This window comes from Rhinatrema bivittatum, chromosome 2 (assembly GCF_901001135.1).
Source record: "Rhinatrema bivittatum chromosome 2, aRhiBiv1.1, whole genome shotgun sequence".
NCBI classification, from domain to species: domain Eukaryota; kingdom Metazoa; phylum Chordata; class Amphibia; order Gymnophiona; family Rhinatrematidae; genus Rhinatrema; species Rhinatrema bivittatum.
The window spans coordinates 358,636,756-358,663,203 of NC_042616.1; the positions used below are offsets into that span (position 1 = coordinate 358,636,756).

Below are 26,448 nucleotides of genomic sequence, written 5' to 3' on the forward strand. Positions count from 1 at the left end.
TGGTTGGCAGGATGAGCAGCCAACTCATCTTAGATTTGCTCCAATAAACCGTGTCTGAATAAGGCAGTTAAACTGTCTTCGCCCAATTGTAGCTCAGACGCCAGGGTATGGAAGTGTTCACATACTCTCCAACCGACCTGGACTATTACCAAATCTGGAGCAGTTCAGTCATTGTTGAAGATGTATGGCCAGGTTCTTCGAAGATGAGGTGAAACTCCCACAGAAACCGATCCAGATCTGCCAGGAAGAGGTCTTCTCTTTTCCAGAGATCCCCTCATGGCAGAACCCCCTACACAGAAAGGATGCATGTGCCCTTGGTCTTGTCTGAGAAACAGGGCTGCCTAGAGCTCAAAATGCATGCGACATTGGTTCAAGAAACCCCTGCAGTCCTTAAGATTCCTGTGGTAGTGAGACAGCGGTGGCAGCTGTGGAATGGACCTTGGGGATGAGGCAGGCCCAGGCGGCAGTAGGACAACTAGAGGCTGAACCAGTACAATTGGTGTAGGTGACAGGGCATCAATTCACGCTACAAGCCTCTCGAGGACCCCATCATTTGGTCAAGAGTACCCTGCTGTAGCTGAATTCATTGAGCCAGTCCAGGGAATGCCTGAAGAGAAATCGTACAGATAGTGGAGCATACTGATTTCCCCTGTCTCTTGTTGTGTTTGCCACTGCAAAAAGGAACTAAATGCCTCGAAATAGGCACAGGATACCGCACAACCCATTGGCAGGCACTTGTCCACATAGTACTCACCTTCAAAAGTGAAACCCAGTAAGTGAAAACTACTAGGATGAATCGGGAGTAACCTAAAAGCCGATTCAATGTCTGCTTTTGCTAGTAACGCTCCTTTACCTGCCGCCCTAACTAACTTTACCGCTAAGTCAAGAGACGCATAATGCACAGAACATTTGCTCCTAGGGATAAAATCATTAACAGAAACTCCTTTAGGGTAAGACAGGTTCAATATAAGTCTATATTTTCCTGGGGTCTTTTTAGGAATTACAGCTAAAGGAGATAAATGCATTTTTGCAAAAGGAGGATCCCAAAAAGGTCCCACTATGCGCCCTAAATCTATCTCATCCTTTAGTTTCTTAACTGCAACCTCCCTTAGCCGTACAACTGACCTAGCGTTCTTTGCATTACCCCCAACACCCGGCCCTGTATATGGAATACGAAACCCCCACTGAAAACCTTTACTTAATAAATCCCCCGCTTCTTTATCAGGATAAGCGATTAAACATTTTAATAATTCTTCCATAATTATGGGTGAAAAGGCCTTATTTAACCACACGCTATTGTTTTTCACCTTGGCGTGGGGTTCCGCTAGCACCCGAAGTGCATTTGGAAGATGGGTGTGCCCCCGCTACAAACTGCGCAGGCGTATTCACAGGGAAGCGAGGTGTAGCTGGGCAGATACTTTCAATGCATGTCCAGCGTAGCTCTCTGTTTCAACGGCAGGGGGAATGAGGAAGGGAGGATCTGTATGTGGATTGCATAGTCTGGGTGGACAGGGGCAGGGGTGTAGCCTGCTTATTGCGGCGGTTACTACCCCTAATTGAGCCAGATATTCACTTGATGCAGTTCCAGCGCTGCTCTCTACATTGATAGTGGGGTGGAGGGGAAATAGAACTAGAGAGTACTAGAAACCAAGCGTAACAAGTATGGAGAGAGAGGAAAGGAAAAAAAAAAATACATGGCTTGCTGGGCAGACTGGATGGGCCGTTTGGTGGTCTTCTGCCGTCATTTCATTTCTATGTTTTACATTCTGGAAATGAGCACGTGGCTTTATTGAACCTCCACGATATAAATCACAACAAAATAAGCCCAACTGCACAATTCCGAAACCTGAAGTACAAGTACAGGATAATATAACAAGGTTTCTAGGTCAATTTTTTCAATTTTAACACGCCACATTCATATAAATTTCTATTAAGATAATTATGTAGGACCACTGCCAACAGAGTCTGTATGTCAATCAGACCCAAGGTGGAAAAGGTCACATTACTTTATTATTAACTATATGACTTGTGATGTTTCAAGTAAACAATAAATATTGCCATGGGAAAAATATCTCAAAAGAGAATTCTCTGAAAACTATAAGTTCAAAAAGACATCAGAAAGCTCTTGTCCATCCATAAAATCTCACTCAGTCAATTGAAATACTTAGCTCAAACCGGGATTATAGGTGAAGTCCCTATAATCCAATTTTAAGCCAGATCTAGTCTGCGCTTTTAAAATAGGACTTCACCTATAATCCCGGTTTGAGCTAAGTATTTCAGTTGACTGAGTGAGATTTTATGGATGGCAAGAGCTTTCTGATGTCTTTTTGAATTTATAGTTTTCAGAGAATTCTCTTTTGAGATATTTTTCCCGTGGCAATATTTATTGTTTACTTGAAACATCACAAGTCATATAGTTAATAATAAAGTAATGTGACCTTTTCCACGTTGGGTCTGATTGACATACAGACTCGGTTGGCAATGGTCCTACATAATTATCTTAATAGAAATTTATATGAATGTGGCGTGGTAAAATTGAAAAAATTGACCTAGAAATCTTGTTATATTATCCTGTATTTATTGAACCTCCAACATACATCCCCGCTACCCCCAGCTGGTTTGCTTGTAACCCCAACTTTCGCCCCGCTTCCTTGGCTCCGAAAGGAACTAATATTTCCGCCCACTCCACTCGACCCTACCCTGCTACCAACAGTTCTTAACCCGCTGGTGCATTTGTTAGTCATTTGGGTAAGCCACAGATTAATGTCCTGTGTGGCCCATGACATGTAACGATTACCTTCCATCTTATCACGGAAACGCTCATCATAATTGAGCCAAGCCCAACCTTCATAATCTTTAAATGCGCCCAGAATGCTGTCGGCATATGCCAAAAATGAGCCATACTGTTGCGGCTGGGAATGACCGACTACACTGGCCAGCCTCAGGAAACCTCTCATCCAATTCAAAATATTTTTAGCCACTTTTGGCCCCGCTTCTCCCTTTTTATGCTTATTTTTTTCTGTCCTTCCCCCCCCCCCCCCCCCCCCCCCGCCCTGTAATAGTTTAAATATGTTAACATATTAACGTTTTTGAATCCTCCGCCTCAAACTTCTGGGCACCCCCTCCCACAATTCGGACAAAGATGCCAACACTGGATGTCCCATATCCTGCATCGGACCAACCCTAAATTTTGATCTTTTTTCCCTTTCGGCCTCACTCGAAGAGCTGGAAGATTCATCCGAGCTGCTATCCGAGTCTGAACTAGAACTCCTATCCCTCCTTTTCCTTTTCCTCTTCTTATCCCGCAAACCTTGCAACTCTGACTCACCAGTAGCACGGCTTCGCACATACGGTCCTGGCTCCTCAGGATCACAAGCTCTTGACCTCCAGCTTCTTGCCTCCCTCTGCACGTCCGCAACATCGTCCGTCCTGTTCCTCCACGCTTCCTGTTGGGAAGTGCTGGGATAATCGTCACCTTCTACCTCTGCAGGAAAAACAGAGACGCCAGATGAACTGCCAGCATACCTACATTGCATTGAACCTTCCCAACCTACACCTTTTGAGCCAGAAGCAATAATTCCTCCTCGCACTCCCCCTCCCCGATCGATGGTTCCCCAATCCGTATTTATCCGGCTCCTAGGCCTCACAATAAAGCCGGTCTCCTCCTCTTGGAAACTGTGCCAGGGCCCCGAAAACGGAGCGCCAATGTCTCTACCACTCGGAAATCCCTGACCCTGCCGGGCAAACTTGCCCGGAACAGAAATTGGCACACTCCCACGCAGCAAACCCCCCTCCTGATCTTCCTCTGACGTAGCAGACTGGCCCCCAAAATCCTCATCCTCCCCCATCCCGTGCGAACCTACTCCGCACGCCTCCCTAGCCTTAGAGGGGGCCTTGGTCTTTTTTCCCTTCTGTGTACTCTGAGACCCACTTTTTTTTAAGAACACCTTGCGCCTGGGCAGGGGCTTCCTGCACTTGGAAGCGCACTTTTCTAACACCTAGAGAAGCACGGTGCCTGGCTCCTCGAATCCAATTTTAAGCCAGATCTACTCTGCGCTTTTAAAATGCCTTTTTTACTCCCTAAGACACGAAGGACACTAGGGGCTTTAGACGTGACATCTCCGGGGGGGGTCGCCTTACAAATCGCCTGAAACATTGAGGAGGATTACTGGGTCATGAGACACAGGGCTGGAGGGGGCGGGGAAGAGCCAGCCTCAGGCCCGCTCTCACCTGTTGCGGAGCAGGGGGTAGAAAGGGGGGAGTGGGTGGGGGTCTCATAAAGTTCGTCGGAACTTGCCTGCTGGCTGGATCTGCTGGCCACTGGAACTTCCTCCATTGTGGACCCCTGCTGGGAACTGGAGCCCATTGGAACAGAGGCTCCAGGACGAGTCCGAGAAACGCGGGATCTGCGCTGCATGGCCGAGGGGGCCCGAACAAAATAGTTAGAAAAACAACCTAAGCTGGGGCAGGAAATATTAAAACACTAATCTAATGGCAATTTTTTTTTTTATATATAGCTAGAAAAGATGCCTGAAACCCGTCCCCGCTCAGCTTGCGCGCTCTCACTGCAACTCCAACCGCCCGAACAGATCCTACCTCACTAGCCACTAAGAGCCAATGGGAGCGCCACAATTTTGAATCGCTGGCGACCTCCCATTGGCTCTCGTTTCCCCGTGATTATTGCTCTCCCCCCCTTCCCCCTTCACGTCGGACCTGTCCTGCGCATGCCTCTCCCCTGGTTATGGCTAGCGGCGCGGGATAAGCCTGCACCGCTGCTCATTTACGGGCCGATACAGTAAAGTCTGCGGGAGAGCGCGCGCACCTGCCACTCGCCGGTGCGAGCGATTCAGTATTTAAATTAGGTCCGGCAGTAGATCCGGGTAAAAGGAGGCGCTAGGGACACTAACGCGTCCCTAGCGCCTCCTTTTTGACAGGAGCGGCGGCTGTCAGCGGGTTTGACAGCCGACGCTCAATTTTGCCGGCGTCTGTTCTCGAGCCCGCTGACAGCCACGGACTTGGAAACCGGATGCCGGCAAAATTGAGCGTCCGGTTTTCGGCCCGACAGCCGCAGGCCGAATTCAAATTTTTTTTATTTTATTTTATTTTTGTTTTACTTTTTTTATTCTTCGGGACCTCCGAATTAATATCACTATGATATTAAGTCGGAGGGTGCACAGAAAAGCAGTTTTTACTGCTTTTCTGTGCACTTTCCCGGTGCCGGAAGAAATTAGCTCCAATCTTTGGGTCGGCGTTAATTTCTGAAAATAAAATGTGCGGCTTGGCTGCACATTTTACTTTCTGTATCCCGCGCGCATACCTAATAGGGCCTTCAACGTGCATTTGCATGTTGAGGGCGCTATTAGGTGCCGCGGGTTGGACGCGCGTTTTCCTCCCTTTACTGAATAAGGGGTAAGAGAAAACGCACGTCCAATAGCAGGCTAACAGTGCGCTCCGTCGGAGCGCACTGTACTGTATCGGCCTGTTAGTTCTTTTAAAATAATCTTATGCTTCACAGTGATCTTCCACAGAAGTTTCCATAACTTACAGCTACTGACTTTAGAGAGATGGCTTGATCACAGCAGTATCTTGGTGTTTCCAAACTGTTTCTACTTTGCAATGATGGACCTGATAGTGTCACAAAGAATACAGAAACACACAGAAATATTCTTATAGCCTTTTCCCAATCTGTACCTTTGAATAACATTTTTCGCAGAGTTCTCTCAGCAGCTCCTTGTTCGGCATGTTATGACCTTTGCTTCAAATTCACTTCATACAATACAAATAACTTGATTATTCATTTAGGAGTATTTGAATTAGTTTAACTACTGTGACTGGACACAGGTGTGCTCTATTTAACTTATTATGGGCCTTGTGGCATTTTTCTTAACTGAAGCTAATTGGGTTTGCTATAACAAAGGTTGTGAAGACATATTCAGTCAAGACTGATTTTTTTAATTTACTTTTGAAATATTTCTCTAAATGTTCTTTCAGTATGTTGTGTGGATCGGTGAAATGAACTCCTACTTTAATGCATTTTGATTTTATTTTTTAGACGTGAAATATATGGTAACAGTCACAAAAAGAGATTGAATTAGAACAAATTTGAAACTTGTTACCAGTAGTGCAAGACATCAAGATTTTTTTGAGTTGAAATTAATCCCCTCTCTGCCAACTGTTGGTCACCAGGTTTCCCAAACACACTTCTTGTGTATGATTTGCCAATGTTTGCAGGAGCAAGAACCTTTGTGTAATGATGAAATTTTTCTAAAGGAGCATCACTCCATCCAGAAATTATATCAAAATCATCTTCAGTTTCATTTAAGAGATCTTTGAAGGATCAAACATTCTGACTGCTTTCTCTGTCCACTCTAACTTCACCCCTCCCCTTCTATTTCTTTGGTGTGGAGGGGATGATAACAGGAAGGGGGGGACTGGATTAGGGAGCAGAATGTCTCTTCTCACCTCTGCTGACTGCTCCAGCCCTTGCTTCACCCTCATGCAGGCTGCTGGAGTAAGAAGCAGAGAAAGCTGAGACTGAAGGCAGGTACCCTGTGTCTTGCTTCAGATGATTGAATTCAATCAGGAGGTGGAGGAGCTTCAGGTTTGTTGATTGTGTGGCAGGTTGTAAATTATGCCAATAGAGGCTAATTATACAGTTTCTCCCTTGGGCAGCTGCAGAATTAGAAGACCCTGGGGGCACTGAATACACTGTTCTGTATGTGCTGGAGAATTTTAGTGGCTTATCACACCCAGATCTTTCACTTATTTGGTATTTATCAGTACTTCACCCTGTTCTTTGTGCATTAAATTTAGCTGCCACATTCTTAGTCATTCCTCTTGATAGGGAAAAATAAGAAAGCTTGCACTGCTGCTGCCTGCTTTGTATCTTATCTTTTGAATAAATGAAGGACTTCAGAATCTGGTGCTCTCAGTATGGTACCTTTCACAAACAGTAAACGAGATTTTAAATTGTTAAGATTGTTTTATTAAAATGGAAAGATACAAGTTTAAAAGAGAGAGGATGTGAATAAGTTTCACAAATTGCCATTGACTTTCATGTGTAGCTAATCTGGTAAGTTAAAGTGTTGCATAACTAAATCTGTCTATATGCATACTCTGTTCTTTTTCTTTTTTTCTAAAGTTGGGACTATGAACTGGCCAGTTTGATAAACATTTTGGTACTATGCTACCATGACCAAATCATACTGCATGACCATTGGAGAATAGCCATTAGGAATGAGGTAATTCCATTCCCATCCCATCCCATTATCAGAGCACCTTGGCTATGAGGGAGAGGTAAAGTCCCTGCCACTCTGTGCTTTCTGATTCTAGGAACGGCTGTTAGCTTTGAAGCGCAGCATGTCGTTTATGCAGGACATGGATTTTTCTCAGCAGGCAGCTATTTTGGGAGATGAAGACACGACTGTTGAGGAACCTGCTCCTGAAGTTGTACCTGTACCGGTAGAGACCGCAAGAAAATCCAAAAAGCCACCTAAAGAAATTATTAGGTAAACGTTTAAAGGCAATGCTTCTGGGTATTCCTCTCCCCCTTTTTCCAAAACAATTAAGTAGTCTGCAACAGTACACAGGTGGTTACATTGCGTGTTTGGTGGTCCCTTGTATATAACTATATGTTGGCTGGAAGGGAACTTCTCAAACTAAAGCTTGTAGTGATGTATATTGTACCAAACCCTCTTGGCTTAATTGCCTCGTCTTCTGCACCACCACCACCACCACCACCAAATATGATATTAACATTGATTTCTTATACTAAATAAGAACAATCAGCTTTACAGTAATATTTCAACTGTTCCAACAAAAGAGTAATTGATTAGTAATTGCTTGCCATACTGTTATTATTTTAGTAAACATGTTCTGGTTATGTTTTGTGAGGTAATGACTATCCTGAATTTAATAAACTGTTTAGACCAAAGGGTTGCGTGGTTTATTAGCTCAGGAAACGGTTATCACCAAGTTAACAATCTACAGCCACAAAAAATAACTAAAAACTGGAAGCAACTAATATGTACTGAATTGTTTATAATTTATTCTTCTTCTATAAAATATCTGAAAAAGTTTCTTTCTGAAGTAGTACATAAAAGTCTAATTATGTCTACCATAGGTCAAAAAACAGCTTGACATTTTAAACCCAATTTCACCATAAAATTAATGCAGGGCCTTAATCTAATTAATTTTTAAGAATGCTACTGTAAATGAAGTTGATAATCACAAACCATTGGAAGCTGATGATTTTAAAACTCAGTCCTCCATTTATTTCTATTTTTTTTAACCTGGTACTTGTAGTTGATTTCAGTGGTACTGTGATAGCTGGAACTGAGCTTTTGATGCAGGAATATAGCTCCTTATATGGAACTACAATTAAATCACTATAGGAATTTCAAATCTACATTAAAAGTCAATGTTCTACATAAAAAATATAAATAAGAAAAAAAAAAAGAGTATTTCCAGAGAAGGGCTACCAAAATGATAAGGGGAATGGAACAGCTCCCCTATGAGGAAAGACTAAAGAGGTTAGGACTTTTCTGCTTGGAGAAGAGACGGCTGAGGGGGGATATGATAGAGATGTTTAAAATTATGAGAGGTCTAGAACGGGTAGATGTGAATCAGTTATTTACTCTTTCGGATAGTAGAAAGACTAGGGAGCACTCCATGAAGTTAGCATGGGGCACATTTAAAATTAATCGGAGAAAGTTCTTTTTTACTCAACGCACAATTAAACTCTGGAATTTGTTGCCAGAGGATGTGGTTAGTGCAGTTAGTATAGCTGTGTTTAAAAAAAGGATTGGATAAGTTCTTGGAGGAGAAGTCTATTACCTGCTATTAAATTCACTTAGAGAATAGCCACTGACATTAGCAATGGTAACATGGAATAGACTTAGTTTTTGGGTACTTGCCAGGTTCTTATGGCCTGGATTGGCCACTGTTGGAAACAGGATGCTGGGCTTGATGGACCCTTGGTCTAACCCAGTATGGCATTTTCTTATGTTCTTAAGTCTCCTATACAGTAAGTAATTAATGTTTTTTCCTATTAATATTCTCTAGAAAAAAATTCACAGTAGTCCTCGTTTAATGGTTAACAAAAGTTAGTTTCTTTGATATTGTCCAGTTTTAATTGTTGTAGTTTTGATAAATTTGGATTTAAAAATAAGCATTTGTAGGGGCCAGCCCTATGAGTCCAGCTGTAGAACCATGTACTGCAGGTTTGGATCCTCCATTTGTCAGGGCTGGGCAAACCTGGGCATAAATTATTTTTGAATTGCAGAGGTAGTTTACTTATGCCACTGGAGAAAGGGAGGAGGGTTGCTACTATTGTGGTGGCCCCGCCTGCCCAATTAGTGCCAGCTAAAATGTGCTTCAGAAAACGTTTTCCCCCTCCCACTCCCACTTAATGCACTTGACCAGCGAGGGTCCTTTGAGCTGCCCAGGCATATCATCTTAGGTGAGGGTAGACACAGAAACCACTGGATCACAAAAGGAAAAGACTAAAAAAAAATCATCATCTTTGCTAGTTTTAAAAAATAAATGGTTGTTAAACCATAGCATCTAGAGAAGTTGACATGTTCAGCCACAGTATCACCATGATCCATCAGTACATAGGGTATGAAGTCAGAGTTCATTTGCATACATACACTCTCACTCGCGCGCACCCACACTCATTCTCCCTCTCACTTGTGGGCCTCTCCTTCTCTTCTTTGGCCACCGATGGTATAGGCTCTGCCAGCTGCTGAAGAAGCAGAGACTAAGGGGTTGTTCCCTGAACATACCCGGATCAGTCCAGACTCCTGGGGTTTTGCCTCCCCTCCAGCAGATGGAGACAGAGAACGATTTGACCGACTCTGCCTTATATACCAGGGTGCTACCCACAGTCTGCCAGTATTACTCTGTTTCCAGCAGATGGTGGGGGTGCAACACTCACAGTCTGTACTGATTACTTGGTTAAAAAAAAAAAAAGGAAAGTTGGAGACAGTTGTTAGTTTTTTCTTAAATTTATTTCATTTAAAAAAAAAAGAAGAAAAAGAGAGAGAAATCAGCGAGGAAGGTGGCTTATGGTCTCTCGCCTCCCAGGGGGTTGGCAGGTCCTGAGGGGACCATTCACCCTGGTTGTTTAGGCAGCTGCGGCTCAGGGTCGAGGGCCCTACTTTTGCTACAGTGCAGCCCAGCTTGGGGTGATACCAGGGAGCCCGGATCACTCACCCCAGCCAGACCGCTTTGGGACAAAATCAGAGGACATCTCAGCAGGTTTGAGTGACTTAAAAATAAATAAATAATACAAATTTCAGCAGCGGATTTGCGAGGCTCTCCTTTGTCTTTGTTGCCGCGGCAGTCGGTGAGCGTTTCGCTCCGTCTTTCCCCTGTTTCTTGTCGGCTCCCTCATGCCGCACAGTCCGTTTTGCCAAGCATGCGGCTCCAGGCTCGCGTGCCTCTTGAGGGATGGGCTGTGCTCAGCCTGCATCCCCAGAGGTGAGGGAACTTGAGCAAATTGGGGGGGTGGTTCTCCGCAGGAGGTCCGTTGCAATCGTGTTTGGGGAACTGCCGGCGCCTGTTTCCAGGCCCTTGCCGCTGAGCGCAGGAAAAGGCGCCATTTTAAGCTCAGTTTCCTCAGCGTCTCAACTTGCGGCGGTGGAAGGGAATTCCCCGCCCCCCCCTCCTCAGGAGCCCGATCCGCGGCCTGTTTCTCCTGCGAGGGCAGATGCTACAGGGCAGGATAATGACACTGGGACAGATTCAGAGGAGTCGTCTTCCTTTTCCTCAGATTTTATTCTGGCAATGCATAGGGCCTTTAAGGCCCGAAAGGCAACTAAGAAATAAGCTTCTAAACCCGGGAGCTCCTCAGTGCCGCTCTCCAAGGGTAATAAGCGACCCCAGTCGGCAGACCAGTGGGGGATCCTTAAAAGCAAAGCGTCCTTTAAGGTCCATGCCGCCACGGGAGGATTTGGATACAGCCTCTGATACCCTGGACCAGGACGATCCAGACATACTGGCCCAGCCCCTGAGGGGGGGTAGAGGGCGACGGCGATCAGCAGAAGGGGGCTGCTTGGCAGACCCACATCGTCGAGGGCGATGACCCGAAGGTGGTCCACCTCTCATTCCTTCCATTTTGGGGAGTTGGGGATTGAGGCGCCTCCTAAAGAGTCTCGCATAGGGTCTATGGATCTGGTGTTATTGGGCCTGAGGGGTCCTCCTACAGCTTTTCCCTTCCATTTCTCTGCTACGAACCTGCTCTTCTGAGAATGGGATACCCCAGATTTGGGGTTAAAGGTCACGAAAACGATGGATAAGCTTTACCCTCTGCCGGAGGAGGCTTTGGAGATTCTGCGAGTGCCGAAAGTGGATGCGGCAGTTTCTGCGGTCACGAAGAAAACTACTATTCCAGTTACGGGGTCCACAGCCCTTAAGGACCTGCAGGATTGAAAGCTGGAGCTGCAGCTTAAGAAGATTTTTTAGGTCTCTGCCCTAAGGGTCCAGGCGGCGATGTGTAGCAATTTTGGTTTAAGAGGAGGACTCCGCTGGGTGCAACAGCTGCAAGCCAACAAGGGCCTTTCAGAGGACGAAGCTCGGCAGGCTGACCACCTCAAGGCGGTGGTGGCTTATAGTGCTGATGCCCTTTATGATCTTTTACGGACCTCCGCTTGCTCCATGGTCTCGGCTCGGAGATTGTTGTGGTTGCCGAACTGGTCTGTGGATGTGTCTTACAAATCCCAGTTGGGTTCTTTGCCTTTTAAAGGCAAGCTACTATTTGGAAAGGAATTGGAGGACATGATTCAGTCCTTGGCCGAAAATAAGGTTCACCGCCTGCCGGAAGACAGACCAAGGTCCAGAGGAACTTTTTTCTTCTAGGTCCCGATTCCAAGGGAGTCGAAGATCTCGGACGACCCGAACGCCCGCGTCTTCATTTCGGTAGAATACGGGCAGACAGCAAGCCTGGTCGCAGCCCTTTTGTGGACGGCATTTCAGCAGACCTGGCACTTCCCAGACAACTCCAGGCGGTAAGGCTGCACAATGATGGTCTGCCGGCCCATTCCTCGGTACCGGTGGTAGGGGGCAGACTGTCTCTGTTTTATGAGGAATGGGCCAAAATCACATCGGACTAATGGGTGCTCTCTGTGATAAGACACGGCTACGCTTTAGATTTTGCATGCCGGCCCAGTCCGCGGTTTCTGGTCTCCCCATGCTGGTATGCTGAAAAACTTCTCCTGGTAAAGCAGACCTTGCACAGCCTTCTCAATCTGGGGGCAATTATTCTGGTTCCTCTGTCAGCGCAGCACAGGGGCCGTTACTCCATTTATTTCGTCGTTCCAAAAAAAGAGGGGTCCTTCTGGCCCATTCTCGATTTAAAGTGGGTCAACAAATGTCTTTGAATTCCCCGCTTCCGCATGGAGACGTTGCGGTCAGTCAACACCTCAGTTCGGCTGGGAGAATTTCTGGCATTTCTGGATCTGACAGAGGTATATCTGCATATCGGGATCCGGGCGGATCATCAGAGATTTCTGAGATTTTCCATACTGGGGCAGCACTACCAGTTTCAGGTTCTGCCCTTCGGCCTTGCAACAGCCCCCAGGACATTCACCAAGATAATGGTGGTGGTGGCAGCACAACTACGACAAGAAGGCTTGTTGGTACATCCGTACTTGGATGATTGGCTGATTCGGGCGAAGTCCGAGGCTCTTTGTCAGACAGTGATCCTTCGCGTGCTGCAGTTGTTGAACACTCTCAGCTGGGTGATCAACAGAGACAAAAGTCACCTAACCCCCTCCCAATCGGGAGCTTTGTTCAACACCTGTCAGGGGAAAGTGTTTTTAACATCGGACCGAATTGTCAAATTACATGGGCAAGTGAGGATTTTGTTGGCAAAACATCCTCTGAGAGTCTGGGATTACTTGCAAGTTCTAGGTTTCATGACCTTGACTCTGGAATTGGTTCCATGGGCGTTCGCTCACATGCGGCCCTTACAATCAGCATTGCTTTCCTGGTGGAGTCCAGTTTCCAAACAGTGCCCCCTGCCGTTAACGGAGTCCGCTCGGTCCAGTCTGGATTGGTGGCTGTTCTCGGACAATCTGAGTCGTGGTGTTCCCATGGTGGTTCTGGAATGGATGGTAGTCAGCACGGATGCCAGCCTTTCCGGTTGGGGAGCAGTTTGTTTGCGGAAGTCGGTGCAGGGGCTATGGTGTCCGGAGGAGACTCGGTGGTCAATCAATCGTCTGGAGACCGAGCGGTTCGACTAGCATTGGAGGCCTTCCTCCCTCTGATTCAGGGAAAGTCGGTAAGAGTGCTGTCCGACAATGCGACCACGGTGGCCTACATCAATCATCAGGGAGGAACTAAGAGTCGCCTGGTGATGTTGGAAGCTTGCCTGTTAGTCAGTTGGGAGCGGAACCTGGTCAGCATAGCCACGTCCCACATAGCGGGGGTCAACAATGTACACGCGGATTTTCTAAGTCAAAATCAGCTCGATCCTGGGGAGTGAGAACTCATCTGCGACAGATGGGGCACGCCTTGCATGGATCTGATGGCAACGTTCAAGAATGCCAAGGCTCCGCACTTCTTTGCGCGTTGCAGGGACACAGGTGCAGAAGGTGTGGACGCTCTGTTTCTTCCATGGCTGACGACCATCCTGCTTTATGTGTTTCCTCCTTGGCCTCTTATCGGCAAAGTGCTCCATCGAATAGAGAAACACCTGGCAGATGTGATCCTGGTGGCTCCTGAGTGGCCTTGCCGGCCGTGGTTTGCGGATCTGGTCAATCTCGCGGTGGAGGGTCCGCTGCGGTTCCCGTACCTCCTGAATCTGCTTCATCAGGGGCCCGTCTGTTTCGACCAGGTCGATCACTTTTGTCTAGCGGCATGGCACTTGAGAGGCAGCGTCTAAAGAACAAAGGCCACTCTGACACGATAGTGACTACTCTGCTGAGATCATGCAAAGTCTCGACTTCTCTGTCTTATGTGCATGTCTGGAAGGTTTTTGAGTTGTGGAGCGTTGACAGGAATATTGTTCCCACTCGGGTGTCCGTGTCAGATATCCTAGATTTCCTTCAGGTGGGGTTAGCTAAGGGCTTGTCCTGTAGCTCATTGAGGGTCCAGGTTGCAGCTCTAGGATGCTTACGCGGGGCCATAAGAGGCATGGCGTTGGCTGCGCATCCTGATGTTTCTCGCTTCCTTAGAGGAGTAAAGCATTTACGCCCCTGGTGAGTTCACCTTGTCCATCCTAGAATTTGAATGTAGTTCTTACGGCTTTGTGTGCGCCACCTTTTGAGCCTTTGAAAAAGTCGACTCAGAAGGACCTCATTTTGAAAGTGGTGTTCCTTGTGGCAATTTCCTCTGTGCGTCGAGTGTCCGAGCTACAGGCATTATCATGCCAGGAACCCTTCTTACGATTTACAGTTTCAGGAGTTACTTTGCAAACGGTCCCATCTTTTCTTCCAAAGGTAGTTTCCTCCTTTCATTTGAATCAGTCGGTGGAACTCCCATCTTTTTCCGATCTGGACAGGTCGGATCCTCTCTCAAAGGATTTGAGAAAGTTAGCGCAGCAAAGCCCTGCTGGATGTTACCAACGATTTTAGAGTCTCAGACCATCTCTTTGTCCTCTGGAGTGGTCCAAAGCAGGGTAATATGGCGTCTAAGACCACGATAGCCCGGTGGCTGAAAGAGGCAATAAATTCCGCGTATTTGCTTTGTGGTCGGCCCTTACCAGTGGGGCTTAGGGCGCATTCCACACGTTCCCAGGCAGCTTTTTGGGCGGAGTGTCAACAGATTTCTCCGCAAGAAATTTGCAGGGCAGCTACATGGAAGTCCTTGCATACTTTTGCACGGCATTACAGACTGGATGTCCAGGATCCGAGGGGAGCAAATTTCGGAGCAGGTGTATTGAGAGCGGGCCTCTCCGGATCCCATCCCCAGTAAGTAATCGCTCTGGTACATCCCAGGAATCTGGACTGATCCGGGTACGTACAGGGAAAAGAAAATTGGTTCTTACCTGATAATTTTCGTTCCTGTAGTACCATAGAGAAGTCCAGAGTCCTGCCCGCTTGTTGCATAAAGGTAATGGAGAGTCCGCTGCTTCTGTATTTGTTTATTTCTGATCTACAGATCAATCCGGTTTATCCTTTTTAATGGGTCTGGTTTACAGATGGGGGTCAGTGATCCATTTTAAGTTTACGATTGGTGTATATAGTTAGTTTGGTTGGGAATCATTCTGCTTTGACATTGAGTAATACTGGCAGACTGTGGGTGGTACCCTGGTATATAAGGCAGAGTTGGTCAAATCTTTCTCTGTTTCCATCTGCTGGAGGGGAGGCAAAACCCCAGGAGTTTGGACTGATCCGTGGTACTACAGGAAGGAAAATTATCAGGTAAGAACCAATTTTCTTATTTTCAAAACCGCACGTGCACACCATGTGCACGCAGTTACCGGCACGCTGATTGTATAACATGCACATGCCGGCGCACGCATGTTATAAAATCCGATGTCCGTGCACACATGTGTGTCGGAGTTTAACGTCCGCGCGCGCATGTGCGGGCAGACCGCGACTCGCGCGCACAGGGGGAGGATTTTTAAATTACATGCGGCAACGCGATCAGCCTTTTACCCAGCTCCCTCCCAGACTGCTCCAATTAAGGAGCAGACTGGGAGAGAACTTCCCTACCTCCCTGCCTTATCTTCCTTCCCTTTCCCCTTTCCCCTCTCCCCTCTCCACCCCGACCCCTAACCCCTACTTATCTACCCCAAATTGTTTTATTTTACTACTAACTGCTTCTCTGGAGCAGAAGTATTTTCTGCGTGCTGGCCAGTTGCCGGCGCACGCTTCCCCCGGCCAGCCCCCGTCCCGCCCAAGACCCTGCCTAGACCCCACCCCCCGGCCCACCCCTTTTTCAGGGCCCGGCCCTTCTGCGCGTAACCCCTGTTTTTTTTATGCGTGCGGCCCTTTGAAAATTTGCTTGTTTAAGCATGGCACCGTTTGCCTATAACTAATGACACTCCTGTGGTCAACATTAGTGGAGCTATTGAACTCCATGATATCAAATAATTAAGAAAACTGATGCTATGACTTAGTATTTGTAGTTGCAGGAATTCTGTATTACTGTGAACATTCACATTGACACTGATACCAAGTAGGCAAGTTTGAGAATAATTTAGCTGGTTAACTAAGGCGTTTACCAGTTAGATGAGAGGTTTTGAAAATTATTCCAGTTGAGCTACTAAATGTAGCGGCATTGTGCAAAAAAAGAGGAGGGGAGGGATTGAAAGAGAGAACAAGGTGGAGAGATCCCAGAAAGAGGGATCGTGGAGCAGAGGGGAGGACCGAAAAGCGAGAGGGACAACAAGGAAGGAATTAGAAAAGAAAAAGAAGAGACAGAAAGGAGAGCAAGTGGTGGAGGAAGAAAGAGAGCAAAAGAGAAAGTGAAAGAACATAGATGGATGAAAATGGAAAGATAAAGGATAGGGGGAAGAAGAGAGCAAAATCTGTTCAAACCTAGCAATTTTTGTGTTTTGCACACCTTCAAATCCATTTTTTTTTCTCGTGGGGGTAAGGGAATTAGATATTCATGCAGATGTCAATATTCAGACATTCCCGGATAAGTTTAAAGCTATGCGGATAACTTACCCAGCTAACTTTAGACCTGCTCAAGTTTGCCGGCTAAGTATCTCCTGCCAGTTATACTCCTGGAATGCCTCTTTTTTATCCAGCTAGATTTTAGCCTGATAATGACTTATCCAACTAAAATCTAGCCGGATAAGAGGTTGACTATAACAGAACCTGCCATTTAGACAGATAACTTTGTGTTCTATAGTACACAGTAATGCCGAGAACTGTTGTGTAGGTGCTGATGTATCTTGCCAACTAGTAGGTGCCATCAACAAAATAAGCAGAAGGACAGAACATGAGACCCACCTTGTTGGTTACACCAACCTGCAGGAGAGTGGATAATACCCTTCCCACTTCCTGATATTATGCTAATCTCAGCATGAGCAAGTCTGGTGAGTGAAAACATTTTTGTGTTAATGTGTGTATATGTCTTTGCCTGAGTAAGAGAGAGAGGATATACTTTATGTGCCCCCTACTAATCCACAACAATCTCAGGGTGACTGGAAATCAAAAGGAGAATATTTTTATCCTTATTAGTTTTAATTATTGGGTGTTATCTGATCTGTCTGCTGTTATGAACAATTTTACTGATGTTTGGGAAATTTAAAAACATTTTTATGAGTTTTTAATTATTAGATGTTATGCTATTCATCAGCTATTTTGAAATATTTATTCTTTTTAATAGTATAGTTGATGTTATATGTTTCTTGATTGCATTATTTGATGTTGTATGAAGAATGATGATATTTCTGGTTTTCCGTTGTACTGCATACACAATCTGACTTCTTATGGTTTCCAGTTCACTATTTGTCTGCATGTTTTTGTTAATACATTATGATCTCTTTAGTTGGCGAGGGTCTGTCTGGTTTTTTGCATATGTGACTGAGGTAAGGTATTCTACTAGTATGTAGTTTCTGTGTAGGGATGTAAGGGATTTACTACAGTGATGTCTTACCCAATTCTAAAATCAGATAACATACATTACAAGTTCATTTTTAAAGGGCGCAAAAACCTTACACCTTTCTTGAGGTTAATAATGAGATTTTTATTGTATCAGTGAACAATATACAATGGTTTTATGTGCAGTAGATATAGTTTTTAAGTTTCTGATTTTAACAGAGCTAAACACTCTCTTGTTAAGGTTTTAAAAAAAGCTCCTGTGTTTAACTCCAGGTTAACTTGCACTTGTTAAATGCAAAGCCAATTGAACTACCCCAGCTTAAATAGTAATTTAGCTAGTATATCGTCCTTAACGACAGGCGGGTTGCATTCTCTGGCTTGGCCTGCCAGGGCTTAGGCAAGCATGCTGGCAAATACTCCAGAGTTAATGGAGCAGGGCTGGCCTGAGTTGGATGCACAGTCTTGAAGTTTAGCTAGAGCTTCATGAAAAGTCTCGGGTGCCAAGTTCATGGGCAAGGAGTTTGTGAACTGCAACAAGCAGGTTGGCACTGTGGCTATAATACAGTCCAGTGAGTCCAAAGCCCTTTTGTTTCTTCTGCAGACTTCATAAACATGCATATGCATGGGATCCAGTGGTTCATCTTGATTAAATGTTACCAGAAGCCATTGGCTTGGAATTAGTAAGCTTTATCTTAGCTCGTATGTATATGCATATGGAGATCAGATGTGCATCAGAAGACATCTGTCACACAATGCTTGCTTCATGGCTAAATACAAAGTTTGGTCAAGCCCATGGCTTGATAAGTTTGACTATTAACTTGTCCTTGATTAGATTACCATATTATTGTATACAATTGCATTTTATGTACACCATTGTGATGGTTGAATAACTGATGTGACGGTATATAAAAACCAAATAAACTATAAACTATAAGTTTATGTTTGGTCATATCAGCAAAATTCTAAGGTGAAGAAAGATGCTTGACATTGAAGAACAAGAATTTTTTTTCGGTGCAATTCTCAGGCATTCATACAGCAGGGCTATTATGTGGCTGAACTTCATCTTTGTATTACTTAGGCCTGTGAACCTTGGTTCAGTTTGCGCAATCCTTTTAGTGTGACTAGCTTATCCTTACAGAGATCTATAGTAGCCTGACTTGTTTTGTTTTTCCAGTAGGAAGTGTTTTAGAGCTTGCTGTAAGGTTTGTAGTGTTGCCTTTTTATGGGTAGGGTTGTTACTGTTTGAATCTAGCAGTTAGTGTGTTATGGTATGACAGGTTTGCTATAGGTTCTGAGTATGTTTTTTGCAGTGTTTTGAATTATTACACAGTGTTCCTGGTAGTGGGAAAAGGTTTGTGTTCCTGTTACTGAATTAACACCAGAATTTGAATATTATTATTTCTGTGGCAAAAAGGATAAGGGGGAAATGCCCTTGTTCCGCTCTGCATCCTATGAGGTGAATTTTCAAAGGAGTTGTATGCATAAATGTAACATACTATCTTAGAAATTTTCAAAAGCTATTTACGTGGGTAAATCCTATGGAGAATTCAGTGGCATATATTGAATCAATTTTCAAAACCTACTTACCTGAGTAAAGTACATTTACTTGTGTAAAACCCAGTTTTAAGCATACTGTAAACCGAGGTGATGTATTTCTATACGTACCGCGGTATATAAGAATCTCCAAATAAATAAATAAATAAATAATAAATGCTTTATAAAATCAGACCCTTTGTGAACTCAGGATATTGTTGAACTTGAGATGCAGGGTTTATATTGGGATTCTGTCCTATCCTGTATAGATACCAGACTTCATTCTAATAAAGAAGAATTTTATTGATTTGATTAAACATTTTTTTGATTGAATAATTTTAGTGATAGTTTTACTAGATGGGTGAAACTGTGATCAGGGGTTTCTTTGTTACATAGAATGTCCTTCTTTCTAGAGAGGCCGCTGACAAACATATAACATAAGATAATTCTGGGTCAGACCAAGAGTCCATCAAATGCAGCATCCTGTTTCCAACAGTGGCCAATCCAAGTCACAAATACCTGCCAAGTACCCAAACATTAAATAGATCTCATGATACTATTCCTTATTGATTAATGGCAGTTTATGGATCTTCCATCTAGGAACTTATCCAAACCTTTTTTAAACCCAGTTACACTAACTGCCATAACCACATCCTCTGGCAATAAATTCCAGAGCTTAACTGTGAGCTGAATGAAAAAGAATTTTTGTCAATTTGTTTTAAATGAGCTACTTGCTAACTTCATGGCGTGCTCTCTAGTCTTTCTATTATCTGAGAGAGTAAATAACCAATTCACATTAATATGTTCAAATCCTTTCATGATTTTGTAGACCTCTATCTTATTCCCCCTCAGTTGTCTCTTCTCCAAACTGAATAGCCCTAACTTCTTAAGCCTTTTCCCACAGGGGAACTGTTCCATGCCCCTTATTTTGGTTGCTCTTCTCTGCATTTTCTCCAGTGCAACTATATCTTTTTTGTGATGTGGTGAACGGAACTGCACACAGTATTCAAGTTGTGGTCTCACCATGGAATGAAACAGAGGCATTATGACATCCACCATTTTATTTTCCATTCCCTTCCTAATAATTCCTAAAATTCTGTTTGCTTTTTTGACCACCACAGCACACTGAGCTGATGATTTCAGTGTGTTATCCGCTATGATGCCTAGATCTCTTTCCTGGATGGTAAATCCTAAGATAGAGCCTACATTGTGTAACTATAGCAAGGGTTATTTTTCCCTATATGCATCACCTTGCACTTGTCCACATTAAATTTCATCTGCCATTTGGAAACCCAATCTTCTAGTCTCACAAGGTCATCCAGCAATTTAGCACAATCCACTTGAGATTTAACTACTCTGCATAATTTTGTGTCATCCACAAATTTGATCACTTCACTTGTCGTATTCCTTTCCAGATCATTTATAAATATATTAAAAAGCACCGATCTAAGTATAGATCCCTGAGGTACTCCGTTGTTTACCTTTTTCCACTGTAAAAAACAGACCATTTAATCTTACTCTGTTTCCAGTCTTTTAACTAGCTTTGCAGTCCACAAAAAGTCTTCACCTTCTATTCCATGACTTTTTAGTTTTCTTAGAAGCCTCTCAGGTGGGTCTTTGTCAAACACCTTCTGAAAATCCAAATTTACCCCATCTACTGGTTCACTTCTGTCCACATGTTTATTCACCCTTTCAAAAAATGTAGCAGATTTGTGAGGCCAGACTTCCCTTGGGTAAATCCATGCTGGCTGTGTCCCATTAAACCATGTCTGTCTAAATGTTTTGTGATTTTATTCTTTATGTGAGCTCTGAAGTCAGGCTCACTGGTCTATAGTTTCCCAGATCACCCCTGAAGCCCTTTTAAATATTGGGGGTTACATTGGCCACATTACAGTCTTCAGGTACAAATTAATTTAAATAGGATTGAAATTTCATTTTTTAGTTCTTTCAGAAACATGGGGTGTATATCATCCGCTCCAGGTGATTTACTACTCTTCAGTTAGTCAGTCTGGCGTACCACATCTTCCAAGTTAAAAATGATTTGGTTCGGTCCATCTGAATCATCACCCTTGAAAACCGTCTCCGGAACCAGTATCTCCCCAACATCCTCTTCAATAAACACCAAAGCAAAGAATTTGTTTAGTCTTTCCACGATGGCTTTATCTTCCCTAAGTGCCCCATTAAACCCCTTGATCATCTAACGGTGCAACCAATACTCTCACAGGCTTTCTGCTTCGGATATATTTTTAAAAGTTTTTGTTCTGAGTTTTGCCTTTGTGGCCAACTTCTTTTCAAATTCTCTCTTAGACTGCCTTATAAACGTCTTACATTTAACTTGCCAATGCCTATGCTTTATCCTATTTTCTTCTGATGGATCCCTCTTCCAGTTGTTGAAAGAAAATAGCCCCTTTCACCTCACTTTTTAATCATGCTGGCACGTTTCACCTTCCTTCCACCTTTCTTAATGTGTGGCATACATCTGGACTGAGCTTGAAAGATGGTATTTTTTAAGTGTACACGCCTTTTGCACACTCTTAACCTTTGCAGCTTCTCCTTTCAGGTTGGTTTTTTTTTTTTTTGTTTGTTTTTAGGGGGGGGGGGTTTCACTATTTTTCTCATTTATATCAGTTTCCCTTTGAAAGTTTAGTGCTAGAGCCATGAATTTACTTACTGTCCCCCTTCCAGTCATTAATTCAAATTTGATCATATTGTGATCATTATTGCTAAGCAGCCCCATCACTGTTACCTCTCTCACCAAATTCTGTGCACCACTAAGAGTTAAATCTAAAATTGCTCCCTCTATCATCTGTTCCTGAACCAATTGCTTCATAAAACTGTCATTTATTACATCCAGGAATTTTATGTCTCTAGCAAGTCCTGATGTTACATTTACCCAGTCAATATTGGGGGTAATTGAAGTCTCCCATTATTACTGCACTACCAATTTGGTTAGCTTCCCTAATTCCTCTTAGCATTTTCACTGTCTGTCTCACCATCTTGGCCAGTTGGACAGTGGTATACTCCTATCGCTATACTCTTCCCCAACACACAAGGGATTTCTTCCCATAAAGATTGCAGGACTGTTGCCTTCATCTAAAATTTGTTTAGTTTCTAGTTAAGTTTAGGTTGCTGTGGGAGTAGGAATGCGTACAATTAGGGTTCTTTAAATATATTAGTATATTTACTATTTATCTGGTAGTGACCTACAAGGGAATGATTAAACTCTTTGATAAGGCATGGGAAGTATCTAAAATTAAGTTTAAAAACTGATTAATTTTTTTTTGTGTGTGTGTGAAAGTGTCACCTGCCTATAAATCAAAGGAAGAGCTAGGAATGGGTGGGAGGGCAAGACTAACACACAAACTCCTGGTTTTGCCTGCCCTCTGACTAACTATTTAATTCAAAATACACAAACACACTAAAGAATATACCCCAATAGTTTACTTCTCCCCAAAACTTTTAAGTTCTAAAATTTCCCCAAGCAATACTTACTGATTCTTTTCAGCCACCAGCAAGGTAATCCTCTCTTCTCAGTGCATTCTGCTTGATGAGTGGGGGTGTCATGTGTCTGCATGGACTGAGTTTAGTAAGAGGTGGGTGTGGAGAGAGCCATTGGAACCCCACCAGATCAAAATAACATGGCGCTATCCCTGTCACAGGTCATATAGGTTGACTCCCTAATGACAGCTGCATAGGAATATGGAACAATAATCATTTAAAATTTTATATTTAAAAGTATGTGTTTTTAGCAGGGAGATGTTGTGGAGGGGAAACTGATGATTATGATTGAGTTGTTTGATTATTAAAATCTTGAGGGAAGGGAAGGAAGAGCTTATGAACCCCTGCCCCAGATCTTTTAGATACTTAACACCCCTGGGTGACTCATTAACAACTAAAGGCCTGGACATTAGCTAGCCTTGGCCTCCTATCTAGAGGAGTTACAGGGGAAAAGCCAGACAATAATATATTTAGAAATCTACAGAGTAAACCTAAATAGAGACACTCTTTCTGTTTTTCTTGTATACCATTCTTAACACAAGAACTTTAGTGCTCTGTTTCAGCATTCCATTTTACTTAAAGAATAAACTTTATTTTTCCCGTCGATAGCAGGGCTGAATTAGCCATGCTGTCATGGGATCTATCAATCAGGCCCGGGAGGCGGAGCTTGTCAAAGCAGAGAACAGAGCTTTGGTCTCTGCGGCTGCACGTGTGTTCCCGTGCAGGAAAGTAACGGAATCTCCTCAGTCTGTTTTTTCCGCAAGCGGGATCGCACGCAGAGCTGTTCTTCTCAGTGTTTAAAAGTAAACATGTCAAAATCGGGGTTTAAACCCTGTCATTGCGGCAAAGTAATGTCAGTCACGGACGGCCATGACCGATGTTACCGATGCCTAGGACCAGATCACAATCGGGAAGATTGTGATTTTTGCTCCAGGATATCACCTAGAGCACTAAACAAAGGGCCTACAGGCTTCAGGAGCTTTTTGCCTCAACGGAACCATCGGAGGCTCATTCATCGCCTGGCCCACCGACTTCGTCAGCTCCTTCAAAAAAGAGAAAATCTTCGTTGGATCCTCAATCCTCCACTCTAGGAGGTAAGGAGAACTCAAAACGACAAAGGCCAATGGATTCTAGAAAATCCACAGAGCCAGAAGCGCCGCAACGGGACTTACTGGTGCCAGAAACCTCTGCGCCTACAACTTCTGCGCATCCGGTGCCGTATGCGCACAAACAAGTATCGGCGCACAATACTTCGGCGCCTAGAGATGGATCGGCCCATAATTCTTTTATGAGTATGGCGCCGATGACACTTCCGCGTACAACGCCGAAGAATCCGGCGTGCACGGCGCAGAAGAATGCTGCACGCAGAGCAAATGCGCACATGGCGCCGTCGACATCTGCGTGTACGGCGCCGACATCACCTAAGCGCTCAACTCCATTGGAATCTATGTGCACGCCGATAACCCTTGCACGCACGAAAACAGAAAGATACGCGTGCAAGTCTACTTCCGCGCATAAATCTAGATCTGCGCATAAATCTTCATCAGCATACAAATCTATGTTCGCGCATAAATCTAAATCCGCGCATAGTTCTAAATCCGCGCTTCAATCTAAATCTGCGCATAAGAGACATAATCACTCATCGCAATGATACAGAATGAGTTGAAACGACGATGTTACCCTTCACGAAGCTCTTCTTCAGCTTCTTCACCATTAACTTCACCTAGTTCAGATATCTCCTTTTCTTCGAGCGCTGATACCAAAGAAGTTACAATAAGACGTAGGAATCAATCACCTTCTTCACATAGAAGTCATACAGACTCGTCGTCTCACTATTAACATAAGCACTCACGACACTCTCACCATAAAAAATTGGCAAAGAGGAGTGCTACATGGGAAATAAGCCCTTCGACTTCTAAATCATCTCTTATACCACCTTCCAATACCATCTCACATAGAGAGGTAATACAGGTGGTTTCCTCTGACACTTCTACAGATTCAGAAGATTCGAGGAACATAACGGGCAATAAAATACGAAACGACAAAAAGGTATCTGATACTTCACCTCAGAATATTCCAATGCACCCTAAAGGAGGTGCATCAGGAGAATCAGATCATCGTAAAACAATGCCCCCTCATACAAGAGAGGCATTTTATCAAAGGTTTTTATGAAACTCTTCAGTCTTCGTTCAGAATGACTAATATTGCTGATGACAGTTCTCGAACACAAGCACAGCTTACTAGAGAACTATCGGTGGAACCTCCGACATCTCCCATAACAAATCAACCAGCCTCGCCAACTCATACTCAGGATAGATCTTTCGATTCTCCTTCAATGCAAACATCCCCATCATCATCTACAGGATTCCCATCGGATCCCCAAGAACAACCTCAGGAAACCGTACTCCCCTCCGGAAGACCTCACATATCCAAAATTCCTAGAAAAAACTGGGTACAATACTGCATCTAGAGGTCCAAAATGAAACAGACCCTAGGGCAGAAACTCTGGGTCTCCTAAAGATTTTTGATACTCCAGGGGAACCAACATCTCTTCCACCACAAGAACTCCTGCATTCAGTCTTACAGAAGTCCCTGGGATGCGTCTTATGCAATTGCTGCCGTTTCCAGGAAAACAGACACAAAAATTTCATATGAGGAAAACATCACCGTACACTCTACCACAATTAACTCATCCCTCGATAGTGGTGGAATCGGTGATGCAAAGATTTAAGAAAACAAAATCTCATTCCTCATTCCCACCAGGGAAAGACAACAAGTATTTAGATGAGTTCGGCAGAAAGATATATCATAACTCAATGTTGACTACCCGAATTATGCACCATCAATTCTATATGGTTCAATACCTATATGAGTGCATGCAAGCTATGAAGGGTATGCTTTCCTCTACGGTGGATCATATACCTCCGCCTCTTCATGACATGGAAGAGTGCTCTCGACACCTTTTGAGGTCAATCTACGAAGCACTTGAAACATCATCTAGGGCATCAGCAACAGCCATTGCAGCCCGCAGACTAGCATGGTTACATTCAAGTTCAGTACGTGAAGATTTGCACAAGAATCTAACAAACCTCCCATGTATTTATTTATTTATTTATTTAAAATCTTTTCTATACAGTCGTTAAGCTAGTTGCCATCACAACGGTTCACAATAAGGCACATAATTTCAAACTTAGATGCGTTGATTTATATTAACTAAACAGGTGCCATCAAATACTGTAACATAGTTTCATATTAAATATTACTTAGTGGTTGTGATAAGTCATGTCTACTTTAAGTATGTCGGCTATAAGATAAATTAACACTTAAGTCTGGTCCTCTGTTGTTGCAATCTAATAGAGGTAAAGTAAAATAAAATATACATACACAAACACCATTCGAGTAAGCTGATGTGTGTGTGTGGGAGTTCTTCGGACCGCATCATACAATTCCCTGGATTCTACTCTTCATTCCCTTTGTGGTATGCTTGCTTAAATAGCCATGTTTTTAAGCTTTATTTGAATGCTTTGATGTCTCTTTCTGTTCTGATTTCTAAAGGCATTGTGTTCCATATTCTAGGTCCTGCCAGGGATAGGGCCCTATCCCTTACTTGAGTTAGTCTGGCTGTTTTTACTGAGGGAATAGTTAGTAGGGCTTTGTTTGCTGATCTCAAGTTTCTATTAGGGACATGTACGTGAAGGGCTGTGTTCAGCCATTCTGCCTTTTCGTCGTGTATTAATTTATGTATGGTGCATAGAGTCTTGTATTGAATTCTTTGTTCAATGGGTAGCCAGTGTAGTTCAATTAGGGTTTTGGTGATATGGTCTCTTTTACTTTTACTGGTTATAATTCTTGCAGCTGTGTTTTGTAATACCTGTAGTGGTCTTATCGTGATGTGGGGTAATCCTAGTAGAAGGGT

The 26,448-nt window shown here is 43.9% G+C and overlaps 1 protein-coding gene across 1 annotated transcript in view; it reads left to right on the forward strand.

Annotated features, from left to right (window-relative positions):
• Nucleotides 1-26,448, forward strand: part of BRD9 (bromodomain containing 9) — a 328,799-nt gene that overhangs the window by 147,590 nt on the left and 154,761 nt on the right. The window contains 1 exon segment of the mRNA XM_029589931.1: nucleotides 7,333-7,508. Within this exon segment, the coding sequence (XP_029445791.1) occupies nucleotides 7,333-7,508 (176 nt within the window).